A 19,951-nucleotide genomic window follows, 5' to 3' on the forward strand; every position below is an offset into this window, starting at 1 on the left:
TAGTAGGTATCAGGATGCATGGAGGTGATGGGAGATGATGGGAACAATGGATGAGGAGGTGACAGGGGAGGGGAGGTGACACAGGACGAGGAGGTGATGGGGATGAGGAGGAGATGGGGGGGGAGGTGAGTGGGGGGAGATACAGGGAGGTGACAGGGGATGGAGTGGAGAGGTCATGGAGGTGGGGAGGTGATGGGGGATGGGGAGGTGATGGGGATGAGGAGGTGACAGGGGAGGGGAAACGGGGAGGTGACAGGGGGAGGTGACAGGGGATGGAAAGATGATGGGGTGGGGAGGTGATGGGGGATGGGGAGGTGATGGGGATGGGGAGGTGATGGGGGATGGGGAGGTGATGGGGATGGGGAGGTGATGGGGGTGGGAAGGTGATGGGGGTAGGGAGGTGACGGGGGATGGGGAGGTGATGGGGGCGGGGAGGTGATGGGGGTGGGGAGGTGACGGGAGTGGGGAGGTGATGGGGGATGCGGAGGTGACACAGGAGGAAGTGGCTTCAGAAGGATGTGACTTCGGCAGGCACAGGATGGAATCTCATGCGAAGGGGTCACCACGGTGCTGGGCCCTGGGGCCCCGAGTGCTCAGGAGCACTGGACTCTGAGTAGAAAACTGGTGCAGGTAGCTGATGTCAAAGTCTATGATGACCTGGGGGAGGCACAGCCAGTAAAGCCAGCGGTGACGAGAGATCTCTGCCCAGCTGCGCACTTCACGAGGCCCTGGCGGGAGCGCCGCCAGCACACAGCAAAGGAGGGAACCGACAGCCCCGGACCCAGCTCCGCCAAGGACCGCCTGTCCCCACCCAGGACTGTGGAAGCCCAGCTAGTCCAGCGCCGGCCCTCACCATAGCCATGCTCAGCCAGGCGTGGTCCACGGGGCCCCTGCAGCAGGAGGTGCACAGTGGGGCATCCTGCATCCTCAGAAAGAGCCAGGTACACAGCTGAAGGACTTGGTGAACTGCTGCTGGACAGAGAGCAACCTGAACCTCAGGGATGCTGTGTTCCCCTGCACCTTGGTGGGGGGGGAGACCTGATGTCCCCCAGCCCTCAGCTCCTGCAGAAGGAGGCAGGACACAGCGTAGAACTTTCTGTTTCAGCGTGGGCCTAGCAAGAGGCCTGGCACACACGCTGCTGCTCACTTAACACTCTTGGCCCTTACACATACAAGGCCACGGATGATTCCGCTAGAAATGCACAGCCAGGGTGAAGCGTACCCCCCAGGGCTGAGCCAGACAAGTGGTCAGACAGGCTCCCAAATCCTCCGACCACGCCCCCTGCCCAACGGAGTGCTGCCACCCCCCGAAGCCCGCATGCGGCTTCCTCGACGCCCCCAAAGCCTGCACGTGGCTTCCTCGACACAGCGAGCACATGCAGCCATGGCCACAGCAGCTCTGGGCTTCTCGGCACGTACCTGGGGATGCTGGTGAGGTAGGTCATGACATTCTGGAACTCCTTGTCCGGGATCTCGCTGAAGGCTGGGTAGTCAGGGAATGTGATGACTGGGCTGCCGTCCTGGCCCCGCCCACCTGGGGAGACATGATGGAAACTCAGCAGGGTCTCCTGCCCAGCCACAAAGGCGGTACCCTGTCAATGAAACTAAGGCTGGCTCACATGGTTCTGTATTTTCTTTTATGTGTGTGTGTGTATGCATGTATGCACACAAGTACTGGGGCTTGAACTCAGCCTGGGCACTGTCCCTTAGCTTTCTCACTTAAGACTGGCATTCTACCACTAGAGCCACAGATCCACTTCTGGCTTTTCTGGTAGCTTAGTAGAGATAAGAGTCTCATGGACTTTCCTGCCCAGGCTGGCTTCCAACAAGTGATTCTCAGATCTCAGCTTCCTGAGTAGCTAGGATTATAGACAGGAGTCACTGGCACCTGACTTGTATTATCTATGAAAAAAACTGCACATGTACAGAAGGAATATTTAGTGACCCTCAAACAGGACATCTGTCCCCCAACTCTTAATCCCAGTCAGGGCCACAGGCTGGAAGTGTCCCTTCTGAGAAGCCATGCTCTGTCTACTGCCTCGGAGGCTCTTGGCCTTCCGGCCCTGTCCTGACTTAAGATGTGTTCCTTGTGGCGCTGAGCAGAGCTGTCTTCGGTTCTCAACCATCCTTCATCATCTTGAATTCTTGCTGCTCAAAAGAAAGGCCAGGTCCCTGCTGCAGACAGACTGAAAGCTTTGTCCATTGTCCGATCTGTCCCAGTTAACAGCCCTTTGGGGATTGGACCTGCCATGGCTCAGCTTCATGTGGCGCTAGGAGACAACTTTTCATTCATGAAGGGCAGGAGGACGGTACCAGAAGAGGCCAGCAAGCCTGGGGAAGGGGGGGTGGCCACGCCTGCCCTTTGCTTTCTGACAGGACTCACTGGGAATGTGGTGCAGCCGGCTCCATGTCCACTGCGTTCCTGTGTGGGCGGCAAGCTGACCGCAGGCTACAGCTGCTCCCATAGCAATTCCAAGGTGTGTGAGTCCCTGCCACGGAGTCAGGCCACGGAGGAGCCCATGTGGCCTGGACCCTGTCTCTCCCTGCCACGGACTGCGCCAGGGGAACGCACCACGGGAACACACTCTTCTCCACCTGCTGCAATGGCATAGCTATGCGAGTGTGACCGTGTGGCTCTCTGACGTGGCGTGGGAATGGGAAGGGCTTGCTCTGCTCACACCCAGTGCAATGCCCAATGAGCGCGTCCCCTGCAAGCCCAGGATCCATCCTGTGGGAACATTCTAGAGTACAGCTGCTCCTCGGGCTACCCTACCACCATCTAAGTCCATCATGGCCACAGCCAGGCCTTTGCCCTGGTTCTAGGCTGCTCCGGGGGACCCGGAACCAGACCACATGGGTGGTGCCGGAGCCTCGGATGTGACGCTGGGCGGGCAGGCTGGCCCCAGATGACGGGTGCACCTGGGCCTCTCTGAGGCCCCAGGGCCTGGCTGACTCTGAGTGGCTCCGATGGGTCTTGCCTTGTGAGGCGCATGGGCTGAAGCAACTGCTGTGACTTCCAGAGAGGTGCTGGAGGCAGGGAGGAGGCCTTAGGGCTCTCAGGACACATTTGGAAAGAACTGCAGTTCAACTACTCATAACCTTACTATCATATGGGAAAGAGCCGAGCAGGAAGCCAAGCAGATAAGGCTGCAGACACTGGCAGGTGTTGAGAGAAGCGTGGGCAGCGGCTTCATGCAGGGTAGAGGCACAGGAGCCCCCAGAGGGGAGGTGGCCCACTCCACAGGCCGAGAGTGGGCTCATCAGGGCCTCCTTGGCCTCCCAGAGTCACCAGCTCCAGGCTGGTGTGAGGCCCGGCCCCACCCAGATCGGAAGGGCCCAGCTCTTGAACTGATAGCACTGCTATAGGTCCAGGTGCTGGGAGTGGCAGGGACATTGCCTTGCGGGCGGGCTAGGTGAGGTGAAAATGAAAGGCAGAAGCCTGCACCAGTAAGCACTGAGATGCTTCATCTTAGGCCTCTCAAACCCCAGGGCGCCCTCTGGAGGGCAGCAGCATAAAGCAGTAGATAGGCACTCTGGCATGGACAGCACTCTGGCATGAATAGGCACCCTGGCATGGACAGGCTGTGGAGCAGTGAGGGGCACCAGCTCAGGATCTGAGCAGCCAGAGGAGGAATCCACTGTGCGACTCGGTGTCTGGAGTCTGTTGTGCAGGGAGAGCCCGTCCTGCAGGAGTAGCTGATGTGGTAGGCCCACTGAGGAAAGCTGTGACTGACCTGAACCTTGATCTCTTCTGACAAGGACCTTGACACTCCAGGCTGGTGTTTTCTGAATGCCAAGGAGAGATGCATACAGTGGGGCCGACCGCAGGTACATACAGCCCACAGGGCAGGGCAGCTCACAGTTAATGTGGGAGCCAGTGGCCCAAGGCTGGGGCATGTGGGTGGCAAGGGGTGGTGGGAGGCTAGGAGGGAGATGGGGTGGTGGACCGTAGCATCTTCACAAGCTTTGGCTGCTCAGCCCTCAACCCAAGGCGGTTCTGACCTCATCCTCTTGAGACCTGGGCTCTCATGTGCTCTGTTTTTGTCTCTGTCTCTCTCTGTGCTACTGGCAATCACACTTGCTAAGCAAGTACTCTACCACTTGAGCTATGTATGCCCCTTAGCTGTTTTATTTCTATTTTACTTTTTTAAAAAGGGGGGGGTCCTCACTAATTTTGTTGGCTTTGAACTCAAGATCCTTCCATCTCTACCTCCTGAGGAGTTGGGATTATAGGCGTGTGCACCGCGATCTAGCTCCAGATGACTCACCCAGCCTGGGGTGTTGTGTTATGAGCAGAGGAGATAGACGGGGCCCTGACGCCTGGCCACCCTTCCTGTAACGACAGGGTGGCCAGGGTGGCCGTGCTACCGGCTTCTCCCCAGGCAGTGGCTGGGAGCAGTCTGGAAGGCCTTGTGAGACTAGTTCAGCCCCGGGAGGTGTGCCGTCCCAGGATAGCCCAGGCAGTGCCAGGTCCCTGCACAGAGGCTGCCCCTTCCCCCAGCCTTCCCGGCCTCCCAAACTCACCGGACAGGTAAGCGAAGCGCTTCTTCAGCTGCTCCTGGATGTCGGCCGCGCAGAGCGGGACGATGTCCTGGTGCATGATTTCATCTGCAGGAAGAGCAGAGGCACCGTCACCGCAGGAAGCCGCGCCCACACCCACAGGTAGGGCCCGGGGGACAGGGACTGGCCTGGCCAGCAGCGCCACAAACACCGGGAGCGGCAGTCAGGTCACGTGCTGGAAAAAGGTATTTCAGGTTCCAATGGGAGCAAGCTTTCTGTTTCTCCCAGCACAGAGCCACCATCAATGGTTAAAATGTGTGTATGATGGAGAGAGGAGGCAAAGAAACAGAGTGACAGATGGAAGTCGGGGAAGGAGGAGGGAGGGAACAGAGGAGGAAGGGAAAGGAGGGGGAGGGAAAGGAGGAGGAAGGAAAGGAAGGGAGGAAGAAGAGGGGGAGGGAAAGGAGGAGGAGGAGGGAAAGGAGGAGGAGGGACAGGAGGAAGAAGGAAAGGAGGGGAAAAAGGGAGGAGGAAGGAAAGGAGGGGGAGGGAGGGGGAGGGACAGGAGGAGGAGGGAGAAGGGGGGGGAAGGGCTAGGCCTGACTCATGAAGTAAACAAGCTCCTGCTCTGCTCCCCACCTAGTCCTGGCAGACATCCAGACCACTTGTGCTCTCACCTGTTGCCTATCAATGGTGTGCTGGCCGGCAAGGACACCTGCCGCCCCACCCCAACCCCAGAGGCCCACGGCCTCCACAAATGCCACGGCCACGCGCCCCAGGCCTTTCCCAGTGCATGATTCGGGTGAAGCAGAACAGGAGCAGGCCTGAGTCCTGACCTCAGGCACGGATAGGCAGCTCTGTCCACCACAAATTCCAGGTCAGCAGCCTGGGGATGGACAGGGAGCAGGTCCAGCTGGATTCTGCTGGAGCAGAGATGGATGCCACCGTGCAGGACAGGGCTGGCCTCCAGCTGGCGTGCTGCTGTCCACACTCTGTCATCACACCAGAATCTGTCCACGCCCCACAGCACAGAAGCACTGACAGACAGCGGAGACTGCTCCTGTGGACCGCAGTCACCTGGGTGACCAGCCACAATGGCTGGAGATGTGTGCAGCCTCGACCTTAGATCCTGCGACTCCAGCCGTGTAGACAAGCCAGAACACAGCCGCCCCGAGCCACAGTGCCTGACTGCTGGCTGGCGACATGAGTGGCCTGTCCCTGCCGGCCCCTCTACTGGGGCTGGTGAAGCTCTGCTAGGCCCACCCATGCCTGTCAGAGCTGCATGGCATGGCGTGCCCTGTGCACGAGGAGTTGGGAAGTAGATGACAGTCACCTTCTTCAGACACAGACCTCCTCAACACACAGGGCGCACTTCCCAGTGTCAGCCCGACGACAGGGGCTCGGCTTCCACTTGTGGGGACTGCAGGACTGAAGACCACAGTCCGACAAAGGCGACACATAATGTGCTGGGCGAGGAGAGCTGCGGCCTGCACACCCATGCCTCGCGCGGGATACACTGGCGGTCTTCGTGAAGGTGTGAGAAACCACGGGGAGTTCGCCAGTGGCACTGGGGCCAGCGCGCTCTTTGCATCCAGGACAAACTGGACAGTCGTTCAGAATGCCCGGGATGAGGCCTGAGCCTTAGGCTGGCCAAGATCCACCTGGACCTGGCCATGATGAGAGAGACGTCGGCCCCGGGTCTACAGACTTGCCCCAAGCACGTCTGGCTGCACCCCCTGGAAAAGGAAAGACTTCTGACTGCTCCCCACCCAGGAAAAGGAAAAACTTCTGACTGCCCCCACCCAGGACAGGAGAAGCTGAGTGGGAGGGCTCCTGATGTGAACATTCTGAGTCCTGACTTGTACTGTGGTCCAGATGGTTCCCACGTTTATTCTGTGGGTTCTGGATGGTAATGTTGAGATGCCCCCCAACCCTGCACTCCAATGGGGGTACACCCAGGCTCCTGAGCACATGGTGTCATTCTCGGGCCTCAGTTGGCTGATGGTGGCTGACTTTCCATGGGTTCAAACAGGCTGCCAGAAGATGTGTCCCCTGCAAGCCGACCAGCTTCTGTGTGTGCAGGTAGGCCTAGGCGTGGCTGCCCTCAGGTGAGATCTCTTGTCCTGTGGGTAGAGTCTTTCTCTACCCAGCTTTAGTCCAGTTTCAAGGCCTTCACCCTGTGTGACACCATGTCCCCCACCCTGCAGGCACCCTGCCCTCTACTGTCCCCATGATGCTTGGTCAAAAGGCCAGGGGCATCTTCCTGGCCACTGGTCAGCCCTGGCATGCAGCCGACCGAGGACATTCTGGAGCATCTGCTGTTCGTTATCACACGAGGCTTTCTCAGACAGCAGGCTCTAGGGTGCTTTGTGCTTCAAGCTCACCTCCGTGCTAGTTTTTTTCCTTCCTACCTTTTTATGCCCACTGTGGACTGATGGGACAGCGCCAAGCTATGTGATGAGAGCATTCTTAATCTCGTCCAATCTGTGCTTTGTGGATAAGAGGCTGGATTGGTAAATTAACTAAAAACAAGGTAAAAGCCGGCACCCAGCCCCGCAGCAACTTCACGACTGTGCCCTTGCATTCAAGCCATTCATCCTGCAGCCACTTTGTGATCATCTCGGGCCTCTGGAAAGCCAGGCCTGTCATAAGCATCTTGTGACCAAAGGTAAACTGGCCCTTGGACAGGCGATGTCTTCTTGTCACCTTGCAGTGAACAGCCATCCCTATGGCTGACACACCAAGCCTCAAAGTCAAAGACTGAGCTAGAGGTCAATCAGTCTACACCTCTGACCTGGAACTGCTTTCCCATGTGCCCCCAATTTTCCCTATTTAATCTGAAGCCAATGTCTGTACCCTGGAGATTGCTGAAGATGCACTGAAGTGCTGTCATGTCACAGATCCATCTGTCCTTCACCGTGTCTCTACTTGGCATGCAAGGAGCGGCTGGACCTTACACAGGAGCCCTGGGCTCTGAGTGGGACGTCTAAAACCCGGTACCAATCAATACAAGATAAGAACATCCAAGAATCACAATGTGTGGACAGACAGGAAGGAGACAGAGACCCTGCAGTGACCTGGATCTCCCAGGAAATAATGTCCTAACAGGAAATGGGTTGGCCCCTCTTCATGGGGTCAAAGGGCAGGCCGGCCCTCACAGAGCTCCTGTGTGTGAGCAAAAGGCAGCCCAGACAGCAGCATCCTGCAGTCAAGGGCCACCATGGCTCTGCCAGGTAGACAGAGGAGGAAAGGCAGTGGGTGGGGGGCCACCTGCCCGAGGTGGGGAGCAATTGCCCGTGGTGGAGGCAGGCCTACTGTTTGCTGGTGACTTTGGCCAGAGCCTGGCCTCCCTCACAGGGATGGGGGAAGAAAGGGCTCCCTGCCCACTCAGCCAGGAGGGCACCTCCGGCCACACAGTAAAGCCTATTATTTGCTAATTATCACCCTTTATTTATAGCTGGCAAAGAGCCTATTCTCCAGGGCATTTGCGCCCTGTCAGATACAATCGCATCTTTTCAGTGTCTGGGGTTGAGGGTCTCAGGGGATTGCGTCACACGCCACAGAGGGGCTGTGTCTACCCCTCAGGCCCACCAGGGTCTCAACCAAGGGCCGGATGTCCACAGAAAAGGGCCAGAGGAAAAGCCAGCAGGATGCAGAATAAACTTCAATTTGGTAAGGAGGATATTTGATGTCACTCATCCCAGAAGGACGGAGTTCTTGCACAGGCTGTTGCTACACTGAGGGCTGTGTTGGATTCAGCTGCTCAGAACGTCTGAGATTTCCACCAGCTGGGCTAGCAGAATTGTCACATTTTAAGTCTCCATCCTTTTCTTGGGTGAGCCACAAATATTTCTCATCTCATACACGCAGCACCTAAATTGACTTCATCACTAAATGTTTTCGCCCATGGGTCCTCACAACTTTTCAGCTAAAGATGCACAGAAAAAATGACATAAATATATTTTTGTTGTTAAAAGAACAGATGACTGTGCGGGGGTGGGAGGGTGAGGGTGGTGCCACGTTAACCACAGGACGCCTCATCCCAGACCCCTGCTTGGAGAGATGGAGTGGGCTGGGGGGCAGAGCTGGCAGGGTTGGGAGCCGCTATGGCTGTCATGGCGAGGGGTCACAGTGGACCCCCCATGTGGTGGCCCCAGTCACCCTGGTGACTCGGTCCTCCGGAGCCACTCTACGCCCTCCATCTGCCAAGGGGCCCTGGCCCCAGACACGTGGATGAGGCCTGGTGCTGAGTGTCTACGGGGTGCATTGAGCCCCCGGTCTGAGCTTCCCCCCCCCGCCCCTGCCCCACCATCAGGGCCCTGCAACCTGGACTGCTCCTCTGCGCACCTGCAACTGCTACTCTTCCACACCACCACCAAGCCTGGGATGTCTGACTGTCCAGTTCCCCAGCCCCAAGCCCACATCCCAGGGAAGTGCTGCCGCCCTCCCCTCTCCCCTCCCCCACCACCATGCCCCTGCCTTGGGCATCAAGAACCCATCCCTGCCCTTGGACCTGAAGGAAGAGCTCAGCTTTCCTGAGAGCCACTCGACCTGGGCTGGGCTTGCAGGCATGTGCCACAACGTCCCACCCTCTCCATGGAGACACAATCTTTCTGCCCAGGATGGTCCACACAGTTCTCCTCCCAACCTCAGTTCAGCATTGCAGGCGCACCCCACTATGGCTCACCGATGGGTTGAAAGGGGGTCTTGTGACCATTTTCTGAGATGGCCTTGAACCACAACCCTCCCGCTCTAAGCTTCCCACGCAGCTGAGATTACAGGCATGAGCCAACAGTGCCTGGTGAGTTGAACTCACTGAACTTTCGCCTCTGTGGGCAGCCCAGCTCTAGGGTGGGCCTCCTGTGAGGACCCCGTTTTGGGACAATAGCGCCCTGCCCCCCACCGTCTCTCAGCACAGGGGAGAAGCCAGGACTCAGAACAACATGGTGAAGTCTGAAAGTCGGCTTCTGATCTGAGACTTCAGAGACTCCGATCTGCATTTGCGCGAAGAAGCCCCACCAAACCGCCCCTGCTGCGGGGAAACACTGCTGCTCAGAGGTCAGCACCATGTGCTGACCAGAGGTAAGCCACCCCCTCCGGGGGTGAGCTGGGAGTGGCACGGCCCCAGTGGAGTGGGGTGCAGGGCTCGGGGCGCACTGTGCGTTGTAGAGTGACTGGGAACGAGCCACAGAAACTGACCTGAGGGCAGGAGGGTGGGGCTGCTATGCCGACCTCCAGTGCCCTATGGGAGCCAGGCACAGGAACACAGGTCAGGGACCGACCAGACCCAGGACCACAAAAGGAGTCCATCAGAGACAGACATGGTCCAATCCGGGACCACGTGAGGTTTCAGGAGCCAATGAGCCAGGCTCTGTGTCTAGCCCTAATGTGGTCCTTTCCACTCCTGGTGGTCAGGTTTCCAGGTCCTCTGAAGAAGCCACTTCTACACCCCAGGACCTACCAGACCCCAGCCCTGGCCTGGGATGCACCTGTAGCAATGACACGATGAAAGATGTAGAGATGATGCGGCAACCGGCCCAAAGTCTGGGCCTGGAAGGGCTCCTAGCCTTGCTCACGATTCAGTGCCAGCCGTCCAGCTGCACCTGCCCTTCAGCCCTCCACCATGGACACATCCTGGGGAAGGGCAGAGCCAGGGTCTGGACCGAGCAGGTGCTCTGCAGAGATGCCTCCGTGTGATGCAGACACAGGGAAGACATGCACTGTCCCAGGAGGCCTGGCTCCAGCCACAGCTGATGCTTGTCTTGGCTTTAGAGTGTGTGTGTGTGTGTGCGCGCGTGCACGCGCATGTGAGCATGCATGTGCATGTGTGCCAGTCCCGGGCTTGAACTCAGGACCTGGGCACTATCCCTGAGCCCTCTTTTTTTCCCACAAGGCTAGCACTCTACCACGTGAGCCACAGCTTCACTTCTGGCTTTTTGTGGTTAATTGGAGATGAGAGTCTCACACTTTTCTGCCCAGGCTGGTTTGGTACTTCGATCCTTAGATCTCAGCCTCCTGAATAGCTAGGACTATAGGCATGAGCTGTTGGCAACTGGCCTGGTTTTTTTTGTGTGTTTTGGGTTTTTGTTTGTTTGTTTTTTGTCAGTCGTGGTACCTGAACTCTAGGCCTGGGCACTGTCCCTCAGCTCTTCAGCTCAAGGCTAGTGCTCTACCACTTGAGCCACAGAACTACTTCCGGTTTTCTGGTGATTAGAGATAAGAGTCTCAAGGACTTCCCTGACTGTGTTGGCTTTGAACCACAATCCTCAGATGTCAGCCTCCTGAGTATCTAGGATTACTGATATGAGCCACCGGTGCCTGGCTTGGATTTTTGTTGGTGGTGTTTTAAAGAAAAACATATGTCACTTCAGCTAGGCTCCACACCTCTTTCCTAGTGATTCGAACTTGGCCTTTCTCCTTTCTTGAGCAATCTGTTTGGGCAGTGACCCTGCCACTGGCCAGGACTGGACTTGCCCATCACAAGTAGACAGTGTAAACCTACTGCAGATATGACCTCTTAGTGGGAAGGGCAGGACGTGTGGTGGAAGGAGGTGAAAACAGCCCTAACATATGTGTAGATTTAACAATGATATAACCAATTAGGCAACAAAAAACTGTCAAAGAAGAAATCACCCCTGGGGTGCCACTGATACCTTATGTAAATTAATACTGGAAAACCTCTGATGAAGTTTACAGTAAATACTGAGGCTTGGAGCTCTTTGTAGTTCTCTGAATCATGCTTTAAGACTGTAACAGGGCAGGGTACCAGTGGCCCATGCCTGTAATCATAGCTACTCAAGAGATCTAGAGGACTGTAGTTCAGAGTCAACCCAGACAGAAAGGTCTGTGAGATTCCAAAATAACCAAAATAACCAGCAAAAGGCTGGGATAAAGGCATGGTTCAAGTGGTAGAGTGCTGGCTGAGGTGAGTGTGAAACCCTCAATTTAAACTCCAGTACTGCTGAAAAAAACAAACAATGCCTAAAAGGGCTGAGACACAGGGACCACATGGAGGGCAGTGGACGAGTCCACACAGAGGTGCAGGCCGAGGGGGCGCATGGGCCCCGGGAGAGTACACAGACCCTAGCCATGCTGTCCAGTCCACTCTGATGCCTCTGCCTCTCCTGGCTTTGGTACTAGTGGTATATTCAGGGGACGGGGACGGGGGTGCTGAGCACTCAGTGCTGAACCCACAGATCTGACCACTCTGAGGCCCCAGGGGGAGGAAGGGTACTGTGCAGAGCTGCTCAGAGTGTTTGCTATGTAGGACAGCCGGCAAAAGCAGACTGGCCTCTGGCTCTGGGCCTCCAGCTCTGGGCCTCCCCTGGGCATAGACCAAGGCTCTCCAGTCTCTCAGGGCCACCTGAGCTCTCGGGGAGAAGAGGCTAGCATGTGGAGTACGCATCCCTCCCTGCCTATCCTGTCCCCTCCAGTGGGCCCAAGGCACACCTGCCCTCTTGCCTCCTCTCACAAGGCCTGTGTGTGCCGACAGCAGCTGAGGGCTCACCCAGCAGTATGCGTGCTGGGTGGACCCTGCAGCTGCTGCACCCAGAACAGCTGGTGGCCACGGGGCAGGGCGCCGGGCAGGGCTCTCCGACGGCCACCTCCTGCACAGGGACAGAGAGACTCAGGACACATGGCAGTCTGGTCATCCTGCCCCTGTGGTCACTGGGGAAGCACTCCCGCTGTACACCTCGTGCACACACAGCCAATACTGGCTGGCTGATGGCCTCCAGGAGACCGGTAATCGAGGCCCCAGCTTGGGGGTAGGGAGGTCATGGGGACAGCAGGGGGCTTGGGGAAAGCTTGGGTGGGCTTGTGGTGGCTTTAGTATTTATTTCTTGAGAACAGCTTGTGTGGCCTGTCCCGCTCTGCCTGTGGCCTGAGCTGCCCGTTCTGCTCCCCTGCTCTCTCTGTTCAGCCCACTTGGCCCATCCCCACCCTCCCTGCGGTCTGTGTGGCCCGTTCCTCTCTCCTGCTCTCTCCATTTGGCCCTTGCAGCCCATCCCGCTCTCCCTGCAGCCTGAGCAGCTGGTTCCGCTCTCCGGCTTTCATGCGCCTGCGCCCGCCATGCTATCTGTACAGGACCTGAATGCAGCAAGGTCTCCCAACCTCGATTTCTGTGTTCCCCAGACCCACTGAGAAAACAAGTAAGACCTGTGCTTTTCTAACTCACAGTCCAACAAAGTGACCACCAGGAAACAGGCATGTAAAAGGCGAGGGCTGAGGTCAAGGGGAGGAGTTAGATGAATGAAGAGAGGAAGAGGGGTGCACACAGACAGAAACATAGATCCTACAGAACTGAGGGGATTGAGGGAGCAGGAAGGGTGAGAAAGAACAATGGGAGGGGTGACACTGATCAAGGTACACAGTATTCATAAATGGATTTGGTGGATGGGCACTCCTTTGTACAACTACTTAAAGAGAATTAAACACATTTAAGGGGTTGGAGGTGTGGCTCAGGTGGCAGCGCACCAGCCAATGAGCAAAAGCATCAGATACCAAATTCAATACCCAGTCTTGGACAAAAAATATTTAAAACAAGTCCTGCCATTTAAAAGAGCACCATGTGGTACGTTAACATACGTTATGTGATAAAATGCTGACTACAATGATATGAGCGCAGTCCTCTCCACAGTCACCGTGTGTGTGTGTGTGTGTGTGTGTGTAAATTGCACGCATGCGCACATACACACGTGTGTGTGCTGGAACTCCTCAGCCTCCCTCAGCACATCTCACACACAGTGCACCGTGGGGACAGAGGTGCCCTCGTCCCTGCTCAGTGTTCCAGACCATGGCGCAAGGCCTCTGTGGGGCAGACTCCAACTCTGAAGTGGAGGGTCACCTGGCCCCACCATCCTGCCAGCCAGCTTCCCTCACCCATTCTGGGGGCTAGGACCAAGGGGTAGGGGTTCTGGGGACAGGGGTGCAGCAGGAATACAGTGGAGAAGCGGTGGGTTGAGTGGAGGGATGGCACATTAGGATTATTCCATCAGTCACTGTTCAGGTCCAAGGAGCCACAGCTGTGCCAGACAGGCCTCCTCTGGGCCTGGGGCCTCAGCATGGCCCCCCAGGGCATCTGGAGGGGCAGCCAGACGCCCCACACAGTGAGGTACGGCTGGAGCAGGACAGTGGGGTGAAGGCTACGTGCGCCAGGGGGCTGTGCCACCCTAGACTGCATTCGGTGCAGGTTAGCTCTCTCAGCAGGTTGGATTGGGAGAGGCTGACTCAGGGTCGGCCTGGGCTCTGCCTGACCAGCATGAGGCTACGGCTGAGAGATGGACAGGTGAGCCAGGGTGCCCGGCTACTGAAGCAGAAACCACGTACACCAAGCAACCCGGAAACTGCCGTGCCTCACACACCAGCTCACATTTCCTTGTGCTGGGTGCCCCCGGTTCCTCAGAGTCTGCCGAATTCAGTAATTCTACTTAACAAATGCAAACCCACCCACTCAGGTCATGCACAGGCTACTGGAAGGAAGCAAGCACTGGTGTTTCTCAGAAATCATTCTGCAACCCAAAAGCTCTGGCAAAGTCCAAGTTGTTTTTGTCCCAGGCCCAGTCAATGACCAACATCCCCTGGGTATGTTCTTGCCCTCAGCACCTGCTTATACACCCAATTAGGAAGGGCTGGTCCGTGTGCTCTGTGTGCATATGTGTGCATGTACATATGGTATACGGTAGATTCCCTTCCCTGAGCCTCATCTCCAGCCAGAGTGCTGGGTGGGCCATGGTATACTGGACCAGGGGCTTAGCAGGGCTGGGGGCAGAGTTTCGGATTCCCTGGCCCGACCCTAGCTCCACGCCTCCAGCAGGTGAGGCCCTCCACATAGGCCTGAGGGTCATGAGAGGAAACCCGTGCTGCTGGGACTTGTGCCCAAGGGAGAGAAAGCCAAGAGGCCATGCTACAAGGCCAATTCCAGTGAACCTGACACCTGTCCATGCCAGAAAGCAACCTGCAGGTGGCCAGCAGAGGCTGGGAAGAGCTCCACCCCCACGCCCACCAACCAGACGATGGCACATCACAAATCCAACCAAGGGGCAACTCCACCAACAGATGATGGCACACTGCAAATCCAACCAGTGGGCAACTCCACCAACAGACAATGGCATACTGCAAATCCAACAATGACACACCACAAATCCAACCAACGAGCAACTCCACCAACAGACAATGGCACACTGCAAATCCAACAATGACACACCACAAATCCAACCAACGGGCAACTCCACCAACAGATGATGGCACACTGCAAATCCAACCAACGGGCAACTCCACCAACAGACAATGACACATCACAAATCCAACCAACGGGCAACTCCACCAACAGACAATGGCACACTGCAAATCCAACAATGACACACCACAAATCCAACCGACGGGCAACTCCACCAACAGACAATGGCACACTGCAAATCCAACCAACAAGCAACTCCACCAACAGACAATGGCACACTGCAAATCCAACCAATGGGCAACTCTACCAACCAGATAGCATGGTGCAAATCCAACCAAGGGGGTTGCCCTGTTTGGAAGCTCAATGCTGGGGTTGCAGATATAGCAAAAATCAGTGTGAGCAAAGCACACATGGTCTCTGTGACCTGGCCAGAAAGGCCAGGGTGGCGCCTGCCTGCATTCCCCAGGTGCACACCGACTCCACAGGTAGCCTCCGCCAGGTGAGCTGCAGCCCATACCAGGCCCAGGCTTCCTACACTGCCCCACATCCTGCCGAGGCCTCTGTGTGTCAGCTGACTTTTATAGAAAAGGTGCGGGTATGATGCACATGTCACATGCACAGAGCACACTCACATGTCACATGTTCCTGGTACACCATCCACTGCTCTTTAGAAAAGGAGCTTTTGATGGTAGACTTTGGTGGATATTTTCCTTTTTTTTACCAGTTCTAGAATAATTATTTGTTAACAGGAAAACAAAAATCATTCCATTAAAGCTCAGAAAAACATGATGACCCCAACAGATGCCCGGCCTTCCTGCTGGAGCTCATGTGAGCTTCCTGCCTCTCTGGAAAGGTGCTCTGCCAGTCCTCCCCATCCCAGTACCAGGCGCCAGGCCCAGGCCCAGGATTCCCATCCGCTCTCAAAGTCCAATTGCAGACATGCACATTTTCCCCACTAGCTACAGACTTCACAAAATCTCAGCGCAAACAATAAATTACATTAGCACTCACCAAACACCTCTCAGACAAACAAAAGCAATGAGCAATGGTGTGGACAGAAGGCCAGCCTCACCAAGGTACAGGCAAAGACCTGCCCTGGGGAAGGGCACAGGTGACTCCAGGGACACCCAAGGGTGTCCCTGGGTGAGCTGATCAGAGCCACCAGTGTGTGTGTGTGTGTGAGAGAGAGAGAGAGAGAGACAGACAGACAGACAGACAGACGGACGGACAGACAGACAGACAAAAAACAATGACAGATACAGGCAGAGAAACAGGGAGAGACAAGATTACCTTAAGGTCATAGATTCCGAGACTGAGTGACAGAGACTGAGGAAGACAGAGAAGGAGGGAGGGAGCCCAGGAGGGCTGGGGCCTTGGTTCTGCAGTCCTGTGGACCTCACTAATGCAAAGCTGACCAAGCAGAGGAGGCCGGTGCGGCCTGAGCACTGCTGGAACTTGCCACCCTTGCCCAGCCTTGGCAGCCGAGCATGCCCCTTTAACTCACCATTTATCACATCAGTTGTTTCATTTTAAAGTGGCAAACTTTCTATGTTTATTTGTTGTGACTGACAGTTGAGGTTCCATTCGTGAAAATACACAGAAAATATGAATTATTCATCATTACTTGGCAGAAATGGCCTCTGCAAAATAATTATCGCCAGTTACCTCAAAATGCATTTCCTTCCTTTCTTAGCAATGACTGCTTCCTCTCTGTGTGCCCGTTCCCCTTTTCCCAGCTGGTGGCTGCGTTCCCTTCCCTAGAAACCTTGTCTTCTTAGTCCCAAAGCCGGTGACCAGCACTGCTCTCCCACTGAGGAAGCACCCGGCTCTGGACAATACTCCCAGGCCGGCCTTCCCTCGTTCGCCCGCCACACAGGAGAAATCCTGAACAAAGGAGGCAGAGGAGCACCCCCCCCCCCGTTTCCCGTCCTTCCGCAGGTACATGCGACTCCATTCCAGGAGCAGATACAGGGGCAGGTCCTGGGGCCACAGGGAGCGCCCCCCACCTGGAAGGCGCAGCTGCCTGCACCATCCCCCACGCCAGCCTCAACCCAGTCATTTACTTGCCAGCCCAGCCCAGGGCCCCTCCCACCTCTGCCAGCCGCAAAGGTCCCCGCCCCCAGTCACCCCAGGAACCCCACACACCTGAGCGGGCCTTCAGCAGGAGCCACAGGGCCGTGATGTCCTGAGACAAGAGGGAGAGGAGGCTCAACGTCATGCCGTCACCATGTCACCCGCCCTGGCTGTCTGTCAGGGGCCAGGGACCTGTTTCCCGGAACGCCCACCTGGGGCACACAAAGGAAGGCTGCGAAGCTCCATCCTGGGCTGCCCCAGGCACGGCTGCTCCCTGGGCTGCTCCCTGGGCTTGCTGCAGCACTGGCCTCTGAAGGCGGCTGCTGCTCCTCCCAGACACTCGGATTCGATGTCCCTGATTAAAGAGCCGGTGAGGCTCCCTGATCCTGCAGACGTTAACTCTTGAAAGCCTAGCAGCAGCTGAGCCTCTGGCAGCAGCTTCAGGCACCCCTGTTGCCTGTCTGGACCCCCCCTGCAGGGGCCCTGGCTCAGCCAGGTCCCATCCACAAAGGCAGCCGAGTAGGGAGTGGGCACAGGGACCTGAGCTGCAGGGGACAGCAGCAGGAGCTGCCCAGGGGAGCTTGCCCATATGGCGTGTGCCTCCCCTGACACCCGCGGAGGGGGCCTGTGTGTGCACATGGGTGCACATGTGTGTGCCTGCACCTCCCTGTGACACCCGCTCTGGGTGTATGCGTGCGTGTGCACTCACATGTGTGCATGTGTGTGTGTGTTTTCCCTTTCACCACCTGTCCCACAGTCAGCCCTTTTTACAGCTGGGAGCAAGGGCCTTCCAGTTCTCACAAGTCAGCCAGCCAAGGAGTGAAGGATGTGGGACAGGAGGTATATTAGTAGGACACAGGAACCTGCCTGTCCCGCACAGCACAAGTCAACACCACGCGAGATCCAGGAGGCCCTGGGAGGACAGGGCTTGGCTCTGTGATCCACATGGGGGCCCTGTGCCTCTGTTCATAAGCTCTGGGGTGAGGTGAGGTCACTAGTCAGGGGACCAGAACTGAGCCTCAGAACCTGAGGGTGTCAGGCCCAGGCTTGAGCCCAAGAAAAGTGTTATTCCTAGGCCCGATGGGCCCATCTCAAGGAAGCTGGGCTCTGGTTGAGGGGAGGGGTGGCGGTCCCCAGGCCCCCATGTCCTCTCTCTAGGGTCTAGCTCCTCCAGTGACTCTCACTCTCCACCTGCACATGGAAGTATGCACCAATTCCAGTGCCCTCCTGGTGCTGAGTATGCACATAGTAGGGGCCTGTGACCCCAGGAGTGACCGAACCCTTTGTCCTCCCGAAGCCTAGCATGGAACCAGCAGGCCACTCCTGCTGGGACCATGCTGCCCTGTCCTCTCTGCTTGGGGAAGGCTCTGTGAAGGTGGGGAGGTGGGGGAAGGGAAGGAGTGGGAGGCCGTCTGCCTGGGCTCTAGGCCCAACTGTCTTGCAGCTGGTAGAATGTCTGAAGTTAAAGCTTGGGTGAAGTGAAGAACAACATTCACACAGAGCCTATGGAGAATTCTCTACTCAGCTCCTGACCGATTCAGCTGACTGCTGGCCAATCAAGGTCAAAGTCTGAACTCTGGACCAAAAACTGCAGACAGGAAAACTAAATCATGCTCTGCTTCCCTGAGGCTGTGGGCCTGTGTGGCCTAGGTGAAGAGATTTGGGATGTGGAAGAGGCAGCGCTCCGAGAGGAGTGTGCACACCTGCACTCCTTCCCGGTGGTCAGGAGATGGCCAGCGTTCCTCCCAGCAAAGCCACACAAGGCCTGGGCCAGCAAGGTGGCAGCCGAGGCACACCTGACCAGCAGCCTGCCCTTCCTCCCCCCCCCCCCCGCACGCTACCCCGTTGTGCCTCTGGGACTTCACATTACTCTATTTCCTGTACTATTTCCCGGGTGTTCATGCGTGTGACAACAGCAGTGGTGAGCCTCCAGGCCTTGGGATTACAGAGATTAACAGGGTGGAGGGAACAGGCAGCTCAGCACTGCTTACATCACTATTAAGCCCCACGTCTCACTGCTGGTTCAATGGCTGGCAGGAGTGACACCCCTAACAACACAGGGATACTAGCAGAGAGAGGCCGCAGCACTACGGCTGAGCCCAAATACACCTAGGGCCTCATGAAACTCAACCCCAGGCCCTGGCCACAGGGAGCCATGGCTGTGAGCAGACCTTGCAATTCTCATCAGACACACAGAGAGACACTGTGACAAGGAAACTATGAGGAAAACAAGCCAGGCAGCTCCAGATCCTCTGTGTCCCTATGCTCAGAAAAGGCCTGGAACCTGTGTCCGGTGGGCCTGCCCCCATGGAAGGCAGGGTAGAATGCTCTATTAGGTGTGATGGACAGGGCTAGGGTCCAAATTGCCCGGGCAGCTGTGGCCATCTCCTCTGATCACTAACCTAATGGGCCGGCCTGGGCCAGCAGCTGTGGGCTGTGGGCTGATAACAATGTGCAAAGCAAACACAGGTGGATCCTAAGTCAACGAAAAGCCACAGAAGCAGGAGACCCAGAGTGTGGACACGTCGGGGCTCCCGGACTCTGCTGGCACACGAGGGCCCAGGGCCGCAAGGACAGGGTTGGGACAGCAGTCAGAGGGGCCCCACCAGGGGTCCTATCTCAGGCAAAATGTCTCTGCCAGGCATTGGGGATCCCCGCTTGCCCACACAGCCCACACATCACAAGTCTGGACGCTCAAGCAGCCATTGCGGCTCCAGACTCGGCACCATGGGTGGGAGCCCAGGGCTTGCTTGACCCTGTGGGTCTGGGGCTTGGGGCCCACCTGCGGATCCTGGGTTCCAAATCAGACTTGGTGCTGGGAAGCTGCTCTGTCTGGATCTCTCCCACTGAGAAGCACAGGCCAAGAGGATGCTACCGCCTCTGTGAGCAGTCTGCGGGGGCCGGCCCTGCATGGCTGCCTGGCCACACCTGAACCTCAGCTGGTGCCAAGGTGTGTCTAAAGTCTGTGCTTGAGTTTCGAGGGGGTGGCAGAAGGAAGGAGGCAGCCTGGGATTCCAGGAAGCTCTGGGCTGTGCCCAGACTTGGGCCCTGTCAGCTGCCCCAGCCCTCAGACCTGCATCTAGAGGAGAGATGCTTGGGGCAGATGCAGGAGGCAGAGGGAAGAGGTGCACACTCAAGTCTTGCATACCATGGAACACCTCCATGAGATTTCCATGAGCTGCATGGGATGCTGTGACCCAG

At 56.9% G+C, this 19,951-nt stretch overlaps 1 protein-coding gene across 1 annotated transcript in view; it reads right to left on the bottom strand.

Moving 5' to 3' along the window:
- The window catches only part of Mcf2l (MCF.2 cell line derived transforming sequence-like), a 47,114-nt gene extending 42,509 nt beyond the window's left edge, over positions 1-4,605 (bottom strand). The window contains exons 1-2 of the mRNA XM_013022926.1: positions 4,525-4,605; positions 1,420-1,534 (exon numbers count right to left, since the gene is read on the bottom strand). Coding sequence (XP_012878380.1) covers positions 1,420-1,534; positions 4,525-4,600 — 191 coding nt within the window. The 5' untranslated portion in view covers positions 4,601-4,605. The remainder of the gene's footprint in view (positions 1-1,419; positions 1,535-4,524) is intronic.
- Positions 4,606-19,951: the final 15,346 nt, after the last annotated feature.

This window comes from Dipodomys ordii, unplaced genomic scaffold, assembly GCF_000151885.1.
Source record: "Dipodomys ordii isolate 6190 unplaced genomic scaffold, Dord_2.0 Scaffold64, whole genome shotgun sequence".
NCBI classification, from domain to species: Eukaryota; Metazoa; Chordata; class Mammalia; order Rodentia; family Heteromyidae; genus Dipodomys; species Dipodomys ordii.